At 37.4% G+C, this 18,627-nt stretch overlaps 1 protein-coding gene and 3 pseudogenes across 2 annotated transcripts; 1 reads left to right on the top strand and 3 right to left on the bottom strand.

The window, feature by feature from the left end:
- The first annotated feature begins 2,444 nt into the window (after positions 1-2,444).
- On the top strand, positions 2,445-6,051 carry LOC137723228 (uncharacterized; annotated as a pseudogene).
- A 161-nt stretch (positions 6,052-6,212) lies between these two features.
- On the bottom strand, positions 6,213-6,906 carry LOC148697301 (disease resistance protein RRS1-like). Its single transcript, XM_088693200.1, has 3 exons — positions 6,715-6,906; positions 6,544-6,627; positions 6,213-6,371 (listed from the first exon to the last, which is right to left on the bottom strand). The coding sequence occupies exons 1-3, from the start codon at positions 6,904-6,906 to the stop codon at positions 6,213-6,215; spliced, it is 435 nt and encodes a 144-aa protein (XP_088549326.1).
- LOC137723642 (toll/interleukin-1 receptor-like protein) lies at positions 6,851-16,518 on the bottom strand (annotated as a pseudogene). The gene is made up of 2 exons (XR_015961419.1): positions 15,686-16,518; positions 6,851-6,996 (listed from the first exon to the last, which is right to left on the bottom strand). The product of XR_015961419.1 is annotated as a toll/interleukin-1 receptor-like protein (transcript).
- Positions 7,015-10,091, bottom strand: LOC148697300 (disease resistance protein Roq1-like; annotated as a pseudogene).
- Positions 16,519-18,627: the final 2,109 nt, after the last annotated feature.

Below are 18,627 nucleotides of genomic sequence, written 5' to 3'. Positions count from 1 at the left end.
TATTTATTGATGTAATCACGAATTAAAAAGTTTGAGCGAATCTCTTAATCAGTGGGCTACAATAAGTTAGTATCTAATAGTCGGTCATAAAATTACGCACTTAATCACCTACAGATAAAATAATTGTTAAGGCCGAAGAACATTTTGACAAATTAATTGATGTGGGCTAAGCAATAAGGAATATATAATAATATTAATTGTGTCTTTCATGACAAAAATAATAGTACGCAACTATTTATTGATGTAATCACGAGTTATATTTTAGTTAACTTGTGATTACTTTTGACCTAGAAAATGCGGTGGAGTTGGTCTGAGGCCGGCTGTGGTCCAAACTGGAAAGAAATTATTTGGCGGGTCCAAACTGGGGACAAATTACTGAGGGAGAATTTTTTTTTTTTTTTTTGGGGTGGGGGAGGAATAAGTAAAAAAAGTGAGGAGAACAACATAGGCTTGACTCACAACGTTACACATCGCAAACGCACTCATAAAATACCAAAGTTAAATTCCAAAGTTTTAACGTAGTTGATCACCGGGACGTTTTGATTAACTTTTTAGGGTTGACCGTTGACTTTTTACGAAAATTTCCCTGGACTCTCTTTAGCGTATTTCGACTCTCTGATTTTAAATCCGCACCCTGGTTTTCCAAATTCAAACATTTAAATCAAGTTTTACTAACGGGTCCCAATGTTGTACTTAGGTGCAATTACTATCGGAGACTTCGACTTTCCTAGTTCGAACGGCTATGTCTTAGCCGGTATCTATGAGTGGATTTTTTCTTTTCTATAGCGTGTGTGTGTACATATATTTGTTAGTTTCCATTTACACATTTCATAAAGAGTTTTCTACAATATGCGTAGATTATCGTGACGTGTATAAGAATTAGCGTATTAAAGGAAATTATGAAATTATACAACACCCTACCGGATGCACAGGTATGCGTAGTCTTATTTATGCCTTAAATTGAATTTACGGTAATGAATATCATTGTATTGATTAGAATTATCAAATTATCAATTTACTGTGGCATAATCATATTTACGTTATCTGCTCATTGTGTGTTGCACTAGTGTTAGTACTCGCCTGGGCCAGGGCTAGTCTTTCACGTGTATGTTCACATTGCACCACACGCTCACTTTGGATCCATTGTAGGTGTCAGTCCTGTCCTAGATTGCTATAGGCAATTAGGAATCGTATGTGATGCTTGTAGTGCCAGTCTTCACGTGATTGTAGTACTAGAGCGTAAATCCTTATTACACCTAATCCTGTTCATGTCGAAATACCTTTGCATGAACTCGTGTATCAGCTTGTGTCGATGAGCACTCGATGTGATACATTTATTTCTTCAAGATTTGGTGATTTCTAGAAGTTATATGCTTCTTTACGAATTTTACTGACATTTTGAGTTCTCAAGATGTTGCAGGCTCGTTAAATATTTTCTTACTAAATGTAATATTTATATTTGGAAACTATACTTGTTTTACGGTGAGGGGTTATTATGTTTTGAAAAAGGTTTTTACAAAACTTTATTTTTAGGCCCACTCACCCTTGTTTTTCACATCACTACACTTTTCCACATCACTACACTTTATAGCTTCGTCACCCTCTTGATGACGGCCAACATAGCTCGATTCAGAGTCTAGGTGGACATTCCAGGTCGGGGTGTATCATAATGGGTATATCCATCTTCGTCAATACAAAAAATATATTCGTTTAGTTGAGACATTATAAGTTTGCAGGTATTAATTTCATTATTAAACATTTGATGTATAAAATGATCCAATGAATGGATTTTGTTGAGTATAAAAATTAAAACATTGATGATGTTGGCTTGTCTTTGATATCTCTCATAAGCACTTCAAAACTTTACTTTCCTACACAATGCAACTTTTGTATTCTCAAGGTAATGGTTCGGAGAATAATGGATATACAACTACATACACACACACACACACACACACACACACATATATATTATACTATTATATTATATATGAATTATATTGTTTACTATTCGGGTCGGATTCGGTTACGGATACGGTTTGGGGATCCCTATAACCATATCCAAAACCATAATCGAATAATATAAACGGTTTTTCCCCATATCCAAAATATACCCTACACACACACACACACACACACACACACACATATGTATTATACTATTATATTATATATGAATTATATTGTTTACTATTCGGGTCGGATTCGGTTACGGATACGGTTTGGGGATCCCTATAACCATATCCAAAACCATAACCGAATAATATAAACGGTTTTTCCCCATATCCAAAATATACCCAAACTTCCATATCCAAATCCGTTCTATTCAGGTGGTTATTCACGGTTATCGGGTTTAACGGTTAGAATTGTCATCCCTATTTCTAGGTCTTAGTCCCATCTAATCCAAATCTGATGCTAATCGTACATGGATCGAGAAAGCCTACATGGATCGGGAAGCTAATGCTATTGGCTTTTTGTGTAATGCCTCCAAGGTAGAACAAGCATTTTTGTTGTTTAAAGAAATGAAAAGGAATAGTATTGTTCCTGACGTCTATACCTATACTATTTTAATTGATAGTTTTTGTAAAGCTGGCCTTTTGAACAATCTCGGAGCTGGTTTAATGAAATGATACAAAATGGTTGTGCTCCAAACGTGGTGACATATACTGCTCTTATACATGTGTACCTTAAAGCAAAGAAGGTGTGATGCAGATCAACTGTTTGAGATGATGTTGATTGAAGGTTGCAATCCTAATGTTGTTACTTATACTGCTTTAATTGATGGTCATTGTAAAGCTGGTAGAATTGAAAAGGCTTGCCAGATATATGAGAGAATGAGAGGTAATGTGGACATCCCTGATGTTGATAAGTATTTTGGAAGTGATGATCAGAGTATTAGAGAACCTAATGTCTATACTTATGGGGCTTTGGTGGATGGTTTATGCATAGCACACAAGGTTAAGGAGGCCCGTGACTGAACCATATTATTTTTTATGCTCTTATAGAAGGATTTTGCAAGTATGGGAAGCTAGATGAAGCACAAGAGGTGTTTGCTAAGATGTCAGAGCAAGGGTACAGTCCAAATGTGTATACGTACAGTTCTTTGATTGATAGACTGTTTAAGGATAAAAGACTGGATCTCGCTTTAAAAGTCTTGTCCAAATTGTTAGAAAACTCGTGTGCACCAGATGTTATCTACACAGAGATGATTGATGCCCTGTGTAAAGTTGGGAAAACAGATGAAGCCTATAAGCTTATGCTGACGATGGAAGAAAAAGGGTGTTATCCAAATGTTGTGACTTACACTGCAATGATAGATGGCATTGGGAAAGCAGGTAATATCGAAAAGTGTCTTGAGCTTTTTAAACAAAAGAGCTCTAAGGGTTGTGCTCCAAATTTTATCACCTATGGGGTTTTGATAAATCATTGCTGTTGAACTGGACTACTGGATGAAGCTCATAAGCTTTTGGATGAAATGAAACAAACACATTTGCCTAAGCATATGGCAGGCTACCGTAAAGTTATTGAAGGTTACAATCGAGAGTTCATGACCTCTCTTGGGCTTTTAAATGAGATGAGTGAGGGCTGGTTTGGTATTGCTGTGCTTTGAAAAAAAGCTACTTCTGCTGTGCTGTGAGAATAAGCAGCTGTGAAATAAAGCAGCATAGTGTTTGGTAAACATTTTTGTAAAAGTGCTTTTGAAAAAAAAAAGCAGTATTAGAGTGTTTGGTAAACCTTTATGTAAAACAGATGTGAAAAAAAGCCGGTTTTTCAAAGCTAGGTTTTGCAGCTTCTTGTTTTTGGCTTTTTTTCATCCAAAACTGTGAAAAAAAGCTGAAGCTGAGTGTTTACCAAACACAAAAACAGCTCCCAGCTTTTTTTGATAGCAGCTTTTTTCAGAATCACCTCAGTACCAAACCAGGTCTGAATGTGACACAGTGCCAATTACTCATATATACAAAGTTCTGATTGATAATTTTGTAAAGGCTGGAAGGTTTTCATATGTGAACAAGAATATGTACACTTCATTGATTGAGTCTTTTACATGCAAATAAGGTCACTAAGGCACTGGAGATGTTTGCAGACATGATGGCATGGTGGTTTTCCAGAGCTGGATACATTCTTTCATCTTATTACAGGTAACAAGTGGGATGAAGCTCTTGAACTATCAGATAGCATATGCCACATGGTTTGTCTCTCTAACTCGTCTTCTCTTCCATACTGTAGTTTTCAACCATTTCTTTTACATAAAATTCTCTTTTTCTCTTTATGTACATTCTCAAACATTTCTTTCTTTTCTTTGCTTCTATGTTTTAGGTGTGAATATGATACATTTAATGCCCTAGAAAACGAAAAAAAATAAAATAAACCTCAAACTAAGAAATGTGCACGGAGAACATCTAATTTGCATTTAAGAAATATTGAATAGATAAAACATTGAACTACTTCTTCTACGTTAATGGTTTTAATTTTGAAAAGCGTTGAATTTAATGTGACATTTTGTGTTGTAGGCTCTAGAAAGCGGAGAGTTGAGTGAAGTGAATTGGGTCTAACTTCTGAGAACAAGAGAGAGAGAGAGGGTGATAGATAGAATGGATGGTAGAGATTTAATACAGTAGGAAATCAACGGTCCAGGCCGGGGGCCCGTTTTCTTCAATTTCTAGAACTGCCCCGCCCCGTTATTTATCTGGACCCGCCCCACCCCGTTTTGTATTTATAATTTTTGGACCAGCCCCATACCCGCCCCGAACCGCATGGATCCGCCCCGACCCCGGGGTCCAGGACCTGTTTGCCCATCCCTAGTTTCTGGCGCCAACAATAGTACCCCTTCATCGTCGGTGGATTCCATAATCTGTTCAAGTACAGTAACCAGTCTATTTGTTTCTGTATAATCTGCATGTAGATTTTATGAGTGGCTGTGCTTTTTGCATCTGTGCATGGACCTTTAAGCCATTATTGACCATTCAAAGGAATGAAAATAGAAAATGAGATTATATTGAAACCCATGTACAACTACTTGAACGAATTTTTTTGTTTGTATATCTTATATTAAATGGTTTGGCGGACCTGTCTGTTAAGGAGTCACCCCAGTGTCCGGTAGTTCTTCATCATGATGCCTTCTATTTCTTGTAAAGCGAATTTTCTTTATGACGTATAAGATCAGTGGTTACTTAAACACTCTTTCAGTCAGAAGTTTTTGTTCTTATCTCTCAACTTTTCCGCTTAAGTGCCGTTTGGTTTGTTGTGGATGAGCTATCTTACTCTGCTGCATTATGTGATTGAGCTACCTCAAGCTGTAAATTTACGGTATCTACCTATAAGTTGTCTTTTGTGCTTTTTTTAAGGTTTGTAAAGACCCTTTCTGTAGCATGTAGAGGTTAGTCCAGAATCGTGAAAAGATATTTGAAACATATTGATCACACAGATCTTTGATACCATAGCAGTAGCCAGTAGGATTGCTTCTGCTCTCTAGGTCTTACAACGGGACTTTTGTTTTTTTAACCTAGAATTGTTGATGAAATCAACAATTATTTTCTTCTCCCAAATTTTCTATTTATCGACTTAGATATTACAACTTACAAATGCTTTTTGGTAAACCTGAAAAAGCCTGTGTAACCTTGTAGTTGAATTATGAGCGTAGGGGGAAACTCGATTGATGAGTGTGGTGCTTTAACCGTTGTTCCAATTATATTTAAGAACTTCAAATCTTCCATTGGCTCCAAGATTTCGGGGAAGTTTTCAAGTTTGGAGCACAAAGAGAGATTGAGCACCTCGAGATACTTCAACTTACAAATGCTCTTCGGGATACTTGAAAGTCTTTTGCAATTATGTAGTTCAAGTCTATTGAGAGCAGGGAGAAATTTGATTGATGAGTGTAGCTCTTTAACCGATGTTCCACTTAAATTTAAGGACTTCAAATGTTCCATTGGCTCCAAGATCTCTGGGAAGTTTTCAAGTTCGGAGCATGAAGAGAGATCAAGTACCTCGAGATACTTCAACTTGCAAATGGTCTTTGGGATACTTGAAAACCTTTTGCAACCTTGTAGTTGAATTCTTTTGAGCGTAGGGAGAAACTGGATTGATGAGTGTAGCTCTTTAACCGATGTTCCACTTAAATTTAAGGACTTCAAATGTTCCATTGGCTCCAAGATCACTGGGACGTCTTCAAATGTTAAGCAGCTGGAGAGATTGAGTTCCTCGAGATATTTCAACTAACAAATGTTGGTTGGCAGACTCACAAGTCTTTGGAAACCAATCAATGATAATTTACTTATATCCCTGGGAAGCTCAGAAAACTCGCGAAGAGATGTGCAGCCATCTAGATTAAAAGAACCAGAGACCTTCAGCTTACACCCGTGGCTTGGAAGTTTCTGAAGGTTACGGCAACAACTTATATTCAAATAAGAAATTTTTTTCGTGAGACCAAACTGATTGGGGCAACTCCCTTATACCACTCATAAATAAATCTAAGTATTTAATATTTCCTGGCATCTCTGGAAGATACTTGAGACTGGTGCAGCCTCGAAGATGAAAATGAGTAACCCTGTCAAGATCTTGAAAATACCAAGGAATTTCAACCAATCTTTCACAGCGAGAGAGATCGAGCACTTGTAAGTTGACAAGTCTCTGTAACAAGAGTAGAGAGAAATATCAAGAATTAATATATTTCTACACTTAATTTTATACAAGAATTAGAATAGGCATATAATATACCTTGTCTTCTTTCCAGAGCTTCTTAACTTGGCTATATGGCATATGAAGCTCAACTAGATTTTCAGGCGAAAATTTTGACGGCAAAGATTCCAGTGGATATGCGAACCAGTCAAGGTAACGAAGAGAATCGGGAAGGTCAAGAGAAGCAGCGGATTTGCGGTCTAATATTCGAAAAGTAATCCCAATAAGCATTATTAGGTTTGACATCAGTTTGAAGTTCAGTGGTTGCTTTTCACTCTCATACCACGAACTAAGCAATATGGCTTCAACATTTGGAGTTTCCTGACAATAAGAACAAGGTTAAAATGTAAATATTTTCAACATGTTAAGATGTAATGCTTATTTGGAAAAAGAATTAAACAAAGTTATAGAATAATCTAGAGTATTTGCGATGGTAATGATGTACAAGTTTCTAGTAAAATATCCGAGAAAATTGTAATAAAATAACAAAAACTGCATAGACTTCGACCTGGTTTGGTACTGAGGTGATTCTGAAAAAAGCTGCTATAAAAAAAAGCTGGGAGCTGTTTTTGTGTTTGGTAAACACTCAGCTTCAGCTTTTTTTCACAGTTTTGGATGAAAAAAAGCCAAAAATAAGAAGCTACAAAACCTAGCTTTGAAAAACTGGCTTTTTTTCACATTTGTTTTACATAAGAGTTTACCAAACACTCTAATACTGCTTTTTTTTTTTCAAAAGCATTTTAACAAAAAAGTTTACCAAACACTCTGCTGCTTTATTTCACAGCTGCTTATTCTCACAGCACAGCAGAAGCAGCTTTTTTTCAAAGCACAGCAATACCAAACCAGCCCTTTGTAGCACAATAAAAAAATAGTAGAGTTATTCTTATCACTTAGTTGTACCATCACTTTACCATCTTTCTCGTAGAGGTAGGGCCCGTCATTGCATGGGATCTCATCTCTATTAGAGAGATAGTACAAATAATGGTATAAATAAATATCCAGAATAGCATTTTTGCAATAAAATTCAATCAAATTAATATTTTAAGAATCTGACTTCTTTTTATAAATGAGTTTTATTTTGTTGTGTTATCATCTAAGGTTTGCTATTTATTTTTTGTTAAAAAAAAAAATTGAATGCATTTGGCTCTTATCTTGTAACTCTTCAGTACACGATAGACATCCTCATTCGTGAACAACCTATTTCGTTTACCAGGATCTTTAATACATTGTTCCCAAACAATTGTCCTTCTCATTTCTTGTAGCGAATTGTGCATCTCTATGACTTTCCCTTCCCATTCTTCAGAATCAACTACTGATAAGAGAGACCTATCAATGAGAATTCTAATTCCGATTGTCGCAAAGAATCCATGAACATCTAACATTTGTTTTACCTCATTCACCTTCTTCCCTTTATGAAAACATGCTATATCCAAAAATATCTCCTTCTCATATTTTCCCAATCTATCATAACTTATTCTCAACACTTTCTGGATGTCTTCAATGGGAGATTGTTTCAATTTGTTGAATTCATCTTCCCAGTCTTCTTTGCTCTTGCAATTGAAGAACAAGGGCCCCAAAACTGTAAGAGCTAAAGGAACACCTTTGGCATAATCCACGGTCTTTTTTGCCAACTCCTTATAATTTGTTCTACGAGTTCTTAAAAGCACGTGAACAGAAGAGCTGAAGAGCGTCATCTGGTTTTGATACCCTAACCTCGTGGATATTATCCTCTTCAACAGTTTGTCTAAGAGTGCCCCTATCTTTGCTTGTGATAATGATTCTACTTCCAGTGCCATATCGAAGACGATCGCCAGCTAAACGTTCCATTTGCATTGGACTACTCACATCATCAAGAACAATGAGGACCTTTATGTGGCTAAGCCTATTTCGAACAATAGTTGATCCTATGTATAGACCTTCTTCCTTGAATATCTCGCTTAGAAGTTTCTTTTCCAGGCAATCTTGTCCATCTAGTTGTTCTGATTTCTCCCTAGCATTTTTAAGAAAACAAGAAGCTTCGAATTTTGACGAGAGTCTGTGAAATACAGTTTCAGCAAGGGTGGTCTTGCCAATACCACCCATGCCCCAAATACCTACAGTGATGCAAGCCTCCTGTGAGAGAATGTCCAGTCGCGATTCAATTCGCTCGATGCGGCTTTCAATTCCAACCAAGCCCTCTAAATCACATAGTGATTCTCAATTCAAGTTTGTCCAAATATGATCTACAACATTCTTAATTAGATCTGCTTCCGTTATGATTATGTAGAAAAAAGCAATAGTTAGTCTTATACAAGTAGTTATGCCCACGCACTATGACAGATCGAAAAATTTGTCACGTAAATAAAGAAATATACTAAAAGTTTTAATACCATATATTTGTGCAAGAAAAAAAAATCTTGTTTATTCTCTGCTCAAAATGATATTAAAGCAATATTAAAATAGAAATACATTTGTTTTTAGGTTAACAACAATACAATTAGCTAAGCTTGCATATTATAGCATTCAACCCACCAAAATGAACTTGCCCCACTAATGAAACCGTTAATCGTAAAGAAAAATCAGATACGTTTAAATGGACTACAACTAATTACATGCCGCCAAGGAATAGAGCCACCCCTCCCCAAATCCACAAAAAAATAAAAGGCAATTTTGTAATTACCTTGGTCTAAGGGCTATTTCAATAGGGGATTTTGATTTGTTTACGGAATTGTTATCCATTTTCAAAGCTTTGTTCTGGGTGGTTAATGAGGAAGGCCTGATTCAATGTGCAAATGACCGTAATACCCCTCCAGATTTTAGGTACAACGGCCTAAGGTAAAAGGTAGGTGGGCAGTATTATCATTTTAGACTTGGGAGAGGTGAGGGTTAATAGTCGGTGAGATCGAGGGCCGGGTGTTTAGATTTGGTGCGGGAAGTGTTAGAGAGAGAGAGAGAGGGAGAGGGAGAGAGAGAGGGAGATGTGAACAGGGGCAAGTAAGACCTGTTCATACGAGATCTGCAATTCTGTGAGTGTAACAAAGAGAGAGAGGGAGGGAGCAGTACGGATTGCAAAGATAGATATAGTGAGGGATGAGTGGGTTGTCTTCTCCTTTTCATTATTTTGGCTGCTTTCCCAATATTAAATTTTTAATGGGTTATAGGTTGCGGCAATATTCATTTGTATAAGATCGAATGCTTTGGGTGTTCAATCAAATGACTCCAAATTCACCAAATATGCTGCTTTCTGGATTTTAATATTAATTACGTATTTCATTATTTAATTATGTATTTCATATTTATGTTATTTTTATTTTATTCTAATTAAGTTAATTTTAGAATTTGAATTGCATAGTTATAAAATATGAATTATAATAATTAATCTTTTCAAATTTGTAGACCTTTCGAGATCACAATTAGTGTTTTCAAATAGAACTCAATTCCACAAGCGCATAGGCGAAAGCCGTCCGCGAATCGGAGTGATAACGAAGAAGTTACGGGCGGTAAAAGTTCGATTAAAAAAAAATATGTTTAATATATAATTAGAAGCTTCCATTAATTTGGGGGAGGGACCAATTAGAGAGAGAGTGATAGTGAGGTGACCAATCAGAGAAGAGAGGAGAGAACTCAGCGCGACCCATTTGCCCCCTTGCGATGTGGCTCCTGACTTGAACCTTGTGCAATTTCTGACGTGATTTCAGTCGATTTTTCTCGCTTTTCTCTACCTTCCACCACCATCAAACATCACCACTTCACTTTCCCTTCAATCACCACACAAATTCGACGAGATTTGGCCTCAGTTTCGCAAAGAACCCTACCGACGGGTCCATGAGTATTTGACGACAATCGGCCATTTCTAGAGCTTGTTCTTTCGACCACCACCACCGATAGACTTTCCTTGAACCCAAGAACAAGGCCCAAGCACTGGTTGGGGCGTCAAGGTTCGATTTGATAGTGATTCGAATAACACTCATTTTAGGTTATGACTGTTTAGGGTGATTTTAGACCACTTCTCGGCCGAATTGGACCTTGGCCTAGGCAACGATAGTACGTGCCGTCTTGATATTTGTGTCAAGGTGCATTAGTGCAGACTCTAGGCATTGATTGTACAGGTGAAAGACTTGAGTACATTACAGGAACCGGTGAGGGTAAAAGTGCAGAGATCAGAGACTTGGAGCGGTTAGGTTACCACTTTATTCTTCCTTGTATTATTTCTTTTGGGACTTATATTTTGAGCGCCTATGGACATTGTCTTAACCTTAGTGAAGGTTGTGTATTTTGAGAGTACAAATTTGTATATATTTTGTAGGGGAGATCCCTTTATCATGTTTATTTTGAAGTATTAGTTATGGTATTTCATTTTGAATCTTGTACGTATGTTAAGATGTCCCTTACGTCCTTGTGTCACGTGTCGATCCTGGACGTATGTCAGGATCGGGGCGTGACAACTTTTGGTGGTATCAAAGCTTAGGTTTAGGTTCCCATATCGTAACCTTAGAGTGACGAAGCCTTGGGTGGGTTGGGTAGTGAACCTTAATTAGGTCATGTGGATTCATTTCTCGAAATTCTTATGCTTACGATGAATTCTTCTATGCACCGGACATACTATAATGACTCCACATGGTGTTGTTCAGTTGCTTGGGGAGGACATCCCTGACGATGGCACTCCTGTTATTTATTAGGCGGCTAGCCACGATTATTATGGACTCGATGGTGTTTTCCAAGCCATCGATGATTTGACATAGATGATGCAGGCTCACTTTAAGTGCAACTTCTATAAGGGAGAGATATCTTTGTATGGAGAGTTTTGTACTCATAAGCCGCCTTCACTCGATGGTAGTACTGATCCGTGGACGGCTGAGTCCTGGATTAATTAGATCACCAGAGTTTTCACCATCTCGCAATGCTGACCTGAGGAGTAGGTATAGCTTGTGGTGTATATGTTGACAAGTGAGGCTTACGAATGGTGGCACCACATACTTGGAAGCGGTTTCAGACTGCATTCTTTGAGCAATATTTTCCAGAGTCATTTCGAGATGAGTTGGAGGTAGAGTTTGCCACTATTGAGCAAGGCACCAAAACAATTGCTGATTATGTGGGCCGTTTTACTCGACTTTACCGTTTCTTTAAGCACCTCTCTGGGAGAAGAAAACAAATAAACTTCTTAGGGGATTCAAGCCTAGAATCAGGAATGTTATCTATCTAGGAATTTCCTTCATTCGCTCAGGCGATCGATCATGCATGTACAACAAAGCTTAATAAGGAGTGTGATGCACGAGTGGGTGAAGTGCAGAGGAAGAAGGCCCGGTTAAAAGGCTAATCATCTGATGCGTTTTAGGGCGGATCCTTAAAATGCTAGAGATTCTCGTTTGGTGGTTCTCAAGGATCGTCACATGGAGGACATCATGGTCCTTATTATGGAGATTTCTAGGCTACTTCTAAATGAGGCTCTCAGCATTCTGCTGGGGCGAGTCATCAAAGCCGTTTTCGAAGAGGTACTCCTAATGCATACAAGCGCGAACCCAGACTTCTTTTGGAGGGCGTTCATAGAGTTATTTTAAAGGATCCTAAGATTGGTCAAATTTTTTTTTTTTTTGAGATTGCCCACATACTGCTGGCAGAGCTAGCAGACCTAGCAGACCTGCTGCTAATGTAGGGGTTCAGTAACATCTTAGGTGTAGAGTAAGACTTCTAGAGCATCTTCGAGCTTGGGCCAGCAGAGCATTGGGCAGCAGAGGACCGGACAACATAACGGTAGACAACTTGGAGGACGTTCTCAACTAGTTGGGGCTTATAGCAGTGGAGCTGGGACTCAAACGGGTGTTCAACGAGTTGGCAGGGTTTGTGCATTATGCACTTTGGAGGCCGAGGCTGAGCCTAACACAATCACATGTATTATTCATCTTGATTCGCTCCCTGCTAGGGCATTGTTTGATCCTGGAGTCGAGAATTCTTTTATATCAAGTACTTTTATTAAGTCTTTGGGTAAACCTATTGAGACAATGGATGTGATGTACTCTATTTCTTCTCTTTTTTGGGGGCCTTATATTGTTGACCAAGTAGTTCAATCTTGTAAGGCTCGCGTGGGTCAAGGTGAGATGATAGTAGATTTGATGATTATTTCGATACGAGATCTAGATGTCAATGATTATTTTCGACTTTTCTCGGCCTCCCACCGCCAACAAGAATCACCACGTCAGTTTCCCTTCAATCTCCACATAAACTCGACGAGATTTGGCCTCGGTTTCGCGAAGAACTTCGCCGATAGGTCCGTGAGTATTCAACGGGGATCAACCGTTTCTAAAGCTTGTTATTTCGATCACTGCCACGGATAGTCTCTCCTTGAACTCAGGAACAAAGCCCAAGCACTTGTTGGGGTATCGGGGTTCGATTTGACAACAATTAGAATAACACCCGTTTTAGGGTTTTGATGGTCTAGGGTGACTTCAGGCCACTTCCCAGTCGAATTGGACCTCGACCCAGGCAATGATGGAACATGACATCTCAGTATTCGTGCTAAGGTGCGTTAGCGCTAGGGCTAGAAATTTTTTTTCTGAAAATCCCAAACCAAACCAAAAAATCCCAATCCTATATCAAAAAATTCTCAAACCGATAATACTAAAATTTTCAAGATCCATATCAAACCGATCCCAAACTTTTCGATACGGGAATCGAGATTACATATTCATGGTTTGGGAACCCCGAACCGAACCGAAAATATGTATAAAAAGGCAAAAGTTAGAGAAATAACCTTTGCTAGGGATAGGAGTGAGGCTGTTGCAAAATATTACACAAAATGATTGCAGCTTAGAGAGAAATAAGAGGATATTGAAAATATTCTAACTTTTCTTTCTTTATCTTGTTGTTGTTATTATATTGTTGTTCTTGTTTGTTGAACACTCGTAATGCTCTATTTATAGAGCAATTATCTTGGAAACAAACAAATTACACTATTAAGCATATGAAATGTTTACTGTATGCATGTGGGCATACATACCCACTATTTACAACACTCCCTCTTGGATGCCCACATATCAACATCAGTTGCCTCGTTAAAACCTTGCTTGGAAAAACCCAGTGGGAAAAAACCATAGCGAAGGAAAAAGAGTACATTTTTTACCTAGATTGTTGATATGGTGTTAAGCATGCTTGTGTTACCTCATTAAAACCTTGATAGGAAAAACCCAGTGGGAAAAATCCTAATTGAAGGAAAAAGAGTATAACATGCATGTATTATGGATGCTCCCCCTGAATTGTATCTCCCCTTGATTCCGCATTCATCAAATTTGTAAGCCGACGTAATCCGATTATGTGCACTAACTTCTGAAATGTGCACTTTGGTAGAGATTTGGTGTGAACAAGTCTACCAAATTTTCATTGAACGGATTTGTCTGACCTCAATCACTTTGGCCTTCTGAAGCTCATGTGCACTGAAAAATCTTGGAGATATGTGTTTAATTTTATCGCCCTTGATGAATCCTTCCTTCATTTGGGCAACACAGGCTGCATTATCTTCATGGATGACAGTTAGATTGTCTATCTTTGAAGGTAGACTACATGAATTCCGGATGTGATGGATCATTGATCTTAACCAAGAAAGTTCACGACTTGCTTCATGTAAAGCAATTATTTCTAAGTGATTGGAAGATGTAGCAACTAATGTTTGCTTTGTTGATCGCCATGAAATTGCAGTATCTCCATTAGTGAACACATATCCATTTTGTGAGCGGGCTTTGTGCGGATTAGAGAGGAAACAAGAATCTACATATCCAACAAGAATCTGGTCATTTGTGGATTTCTCTGAGTAGAAGAGACCCATGTCTGTTGTTCCATGAAGGTATCGTAATACATCTTTGATTCCCTTCCAATGACGAATTGTTGGAGCAGAGCTATACCTTGCTAACAAGTTGACTGAAAAAGCTATATATGGTCTAGTACATTGTGCTAAATACAATAAAGCACCTATTGCACTCAAATATGGTACTTCTAGACCAAGGACCAGTTCATCATCTTCCTTTGGACGGAATGGATCTTTCTTAATGTCCAAAGAACGAACGACCATTGGGGTGCTAAGTGGATAAGCCTTGTCCATGCCAAATCGCTTCAGTATTTTTTCAATGTAAGCTGATTGATGGACCAAAATTCCATTAACACAATGCTCGATCTTCAGGCCGAGACAATATTTTGTTTTCCCAAGGTCTCGCTCCTATCCCTAGCAAAGGTTATTTCTCTAACTTTTGCCTTTTTATAATTCTCTTTGCTTATAAAATGAATGAGAGGTGAAGAATGAGGAGTGATATGAATGAGGAGAGAAGCCAAATGACTGAGAAGAGAGGAGGAATAGAGAGATAATAAGGAGAGTCATCTTTGTATTTTTATGATTCTAGATTATAAATGAAAGCATCACTGTTGCCCCAAGGACGTACTTCAGCCACATCGACTGTAGAGGAACCTCGTAAATTTTGTGTCTTGTTTTATTTATTCCACTGCACACACCATCAATTTTACAACACATGCATACAGTAAATTTTGTTTGTTTCCAAGATAGTTGCTCTATAAATAGAGCATTACGAGTGTTCAACAAACAAGAACAACAATATAATAAGAACAAGATAAAGAAGGAAAAGTTAGAATATTTTTAGTATCCTCTTATTTCTCTCTAAGCTGCAATCATTTTGTGTAATATTTTGCAACAGCCTCGCTCCTATTCCTAGCAAAGGTTATTTCTCTAACTTTGCTTTTTTATAACAGTTCTAGTATTTACATTACATATTACTTTGATGTAATGTTGTTCTCTAAATTACAAAAAAAATTCCACCTTTCTTTAGGATCTGATTTTAATTACATGACAAATTTTTTGACCTGCCGTCTTGTTAAAGCCAAAATCTCCCCTCAATTGCATTGTAGCTAAACTACAGTGCCACCCCTTCCCAAGTTTGTAATGCTAGCTTTACCAAATCTGAGCACAAATCAAATTGTAACGAGTTTAAAGAAAATTTATAATTTTATACAAATTAAAGAATGAGTTACTTACCCGCGTTTGTTTGAATAATCAAACCCAGACAGATCGGCTGCAGTCTTCAAAGCATCCCTCCACTTGTGCACCTTATCAATATTGTCCTTGAAACGTTTTTCAAGTTGAGGAAATGCACCCGCATAACTCCCGTGTTGCTTTCGTACATCAGATGGATTGGTGTCGTAAAATACGGGTATAACCATATGGCCATATCTTTCTTGCATTCGAGTATATGCACGAGCTCATCCAAACACCGTCTAGAAGAAGCATAGTTTTGTGAGAAAATGATCACCGAAAGTGTGGATATCTCGATTGCCTCTAGAAGGCAGGTCCGATTTCTTCTCCTTTTTGAAGTCTGTTATCTATGTAGGTTTCAATTTTCTTCTGAAGTAAGGCAGCATGAAGATGGCTGGTAATACCATCGCGGGTGTCCTCACCTCTGAAATTGATAAACACATCATACTTCTCCCGACGAGGAGGGATATTAGCTTAAATACCATCATCATCATGATCACCAGCAGCAGCTGCAGCAGATGACGGAGAAGAAAATGTTAACGATCTGCAGCACATCTGCAAGATAGTCATTATACACTCCATCTGTTTTTGTTTCTCTCAAGGAACTAACAGTAGACTTGTAACTTGTGAGTAAAAAAGAAGAGAAAGAAGCGAGCGCTTGGTAATGTATCAAAGAAAGAGAAGGGGATACTTGAGATGAATGAGATTTATTAAGTTATTGAAAATTTTATGGTGCTCAGGCTTTCCTAGAAAATCATCAAAGAGATGAAACCAACCCAAGCACCTTTACCTTCCGCGTACAAAAAATCAACCCGTTCACGCACGAAGAAAGACGGACGAAGGAAACATCACCATCAGTTCATACCTTTTATTAAAGCTAGCTGACTACTCACAGGTCACAGTGAATGGTAGTGGCAAACACACAGTAAGCCAATAGGGCCCCCTTCCCGGCCTTACGAGTTTTATGTACAAACTTTGTTGCTCGATTCATCTTTTGGTCAGCAGAGCATCCAATGTAATCTGATCTCAACCATCTTAACAAGGACTACTGTAGCATTTGGGCGACGTATTTGTTGGTGCATTATTAGTCCAGATGCCACGATGGATTGATGAAACATTGATGGACATCATATTATTAAATTTGAATTGAGAAATTACATAGCAGCTTCATGCTCCAACTTGCAACAAACAATCACCAACACCAGTTACAAGGTGCCAGGACGCAACAGTCAATCACCAAAACTTGCAACAAACCACGAAATTATTTTCGATACATCATACACACGGCCTTTTTTTTACTCAGAAGCAATACACACTTCTTTAGTATCTCTACAAATTCAATAATCACCGAAATGGGCCAGTAGCCAGCAACAGATTTCATAGCTCATGTTGATTTTTTTTCTTCAAAGATAATATTTACAGATTGATTTATAATATATATGATCTTGATAATAAGCATTGAAATTTGTGTATCATTCATGCAGTGTTTGAAGAAGGGTATTGGTCTATACTCATGCGTCTCGGGTTCGAATTTCTCATCTCTTAAATTATTGTAATAATTTTGAACAATTTCGAACCTTCTCCTTCCCTTTAATAATCATAATTTCTTTAAAAATAAAAAATAAAAGAATTCTTTACAATTTTGTGGAGTGAAGCAACGTAAATTATTGGGTTTAATACAAATGCGCTATGGTGAAGAAATTTGAGCAAGGTGCTCAATCAGTCGACTATAATAAATTAGTATTGAACTCACTATCTTTGAAAGTCAGTTATAAAATTACGCACTTAATCAACTACAAGTAAAGAAGAATATTCCGCTATTTAGTACTACGATCTAGTGATATTCCTCTTCACTTGTAACTGAGAGGTCTTAGCTTTGATTCTTACCAGAGGTGAATTTTTGAATTATATTACTGTTAGCTCATTGCTAGGGTACCACATCCCTCTCATTGTAGATAATATCGTTTGTTATTAAAAAAAAAAATTTAAAAACTACTATATTTTTGAGGAAAATTATAGTAATTAAATGACAGATAAAAAAATTGTTCAAGCCAAACAACATTTTGACAAATTAATTGATGTGGACTAAGCACTAAAGATTAATCGAACCACATTATTGCTTAGGGGTGGGCATGGTGCATTTCCACCCTCAAATTGGAACCTGAACTGGAAAATATCAACGGTTCGGTTCGATGGGGTTCGCTTAAACTTATTGCCAAAACTGTGCGATTTGGTTTACACTTGTTTCAGTTCGGTTCATTCCGGTTTACGTTTCCGAATACTAAATTTTGAATACCAAATCAAAATGGTATTCAAAGTCTACTTGTTTTTTACATGCATGCATTCAAATATCACTCCTAAAATGGTTACACAAAGTTACAGACAAACATATCATTCAAATACTAAATCAAAATGTAAATGTCCTTGACACCAAGCAAACAAATAAAAAAAAAAAAAACACAATTCAAATGTACTTATACATTCATAATACAATACATCCGCTGTGCAATAAGTGTTGGTACAAATACAATAATTCAAGCCTAAAAGAAACTCATCAAGAGATTAAAAAAATGCCCAAGGAAAAGGGAAAGAAAAAAAAGGATGTAACTGAACACTTTAAGATCATTCTATCCAAGGAAAATATGAAATTGAAACTTGAATATCAAATTTGGAGATCTATGATAGAAAATGACATTTTATTTTATTTTTCTTCCAAATATGTGCTTATCTTAAGAGGTGAACCATGCAAGTGAAAGACTTAAATGCTCCCATGCAGTTGCATTAGGTGAAACCAGTTTGGTTTTCACTACTCATTTAGGCATTATTTGACAACTCAAACTGTACTGACTATTTCAATCGGATATGATAATCTGCCATCGGACTGTACTTACTAAATTAATCAAGCGTTTGATGCAATATCATACTAATGACTGTATTATTCATAA

The sequence above is a fragment of the Pyrus communis genome, chromosome 4 (assembly GCF_041283825.1).
Source record: "Pyrus communis isolate YQ-2024b chromosome 4, ASM4128382v1, whole genome shotgun sequence".
In the NCBI taxonomy this organism is placed as follows: Eukaryota; Viridiplantae; Streptophyta; class Magnoliopsida; order Rosales; family Rosaceae; genus Pyrus; species Pyrus communis.
This window is presented reverse-complemented; position numbering and strand designations above follow the sequence as displayed.

Bases quoted from the DNA above. Each gene is read 5' to 3' on its own strand.
- LOC148697301 (XM_088693200.1), bottom strand. From the start codon at position 6,906: ATGCTTATTGGGATTACTTTTCGAATATTAGACCGCAAATCCGCTGCT. The intron at 6,628-6,714 runs GTATATTATATG...CTCTTGTTACAG, and splicing joins AGCTCTGGAAAGAAGACAAG to AGACTTGTCAACTTACAAGT. The intron at 6,372-6,543 runs GTTACTCATTTT...CGTAACCTTCAG, and splicing joins ATTTTCAAGATCTTGACAGG to AAACTTCCAAGCCACGGGTG.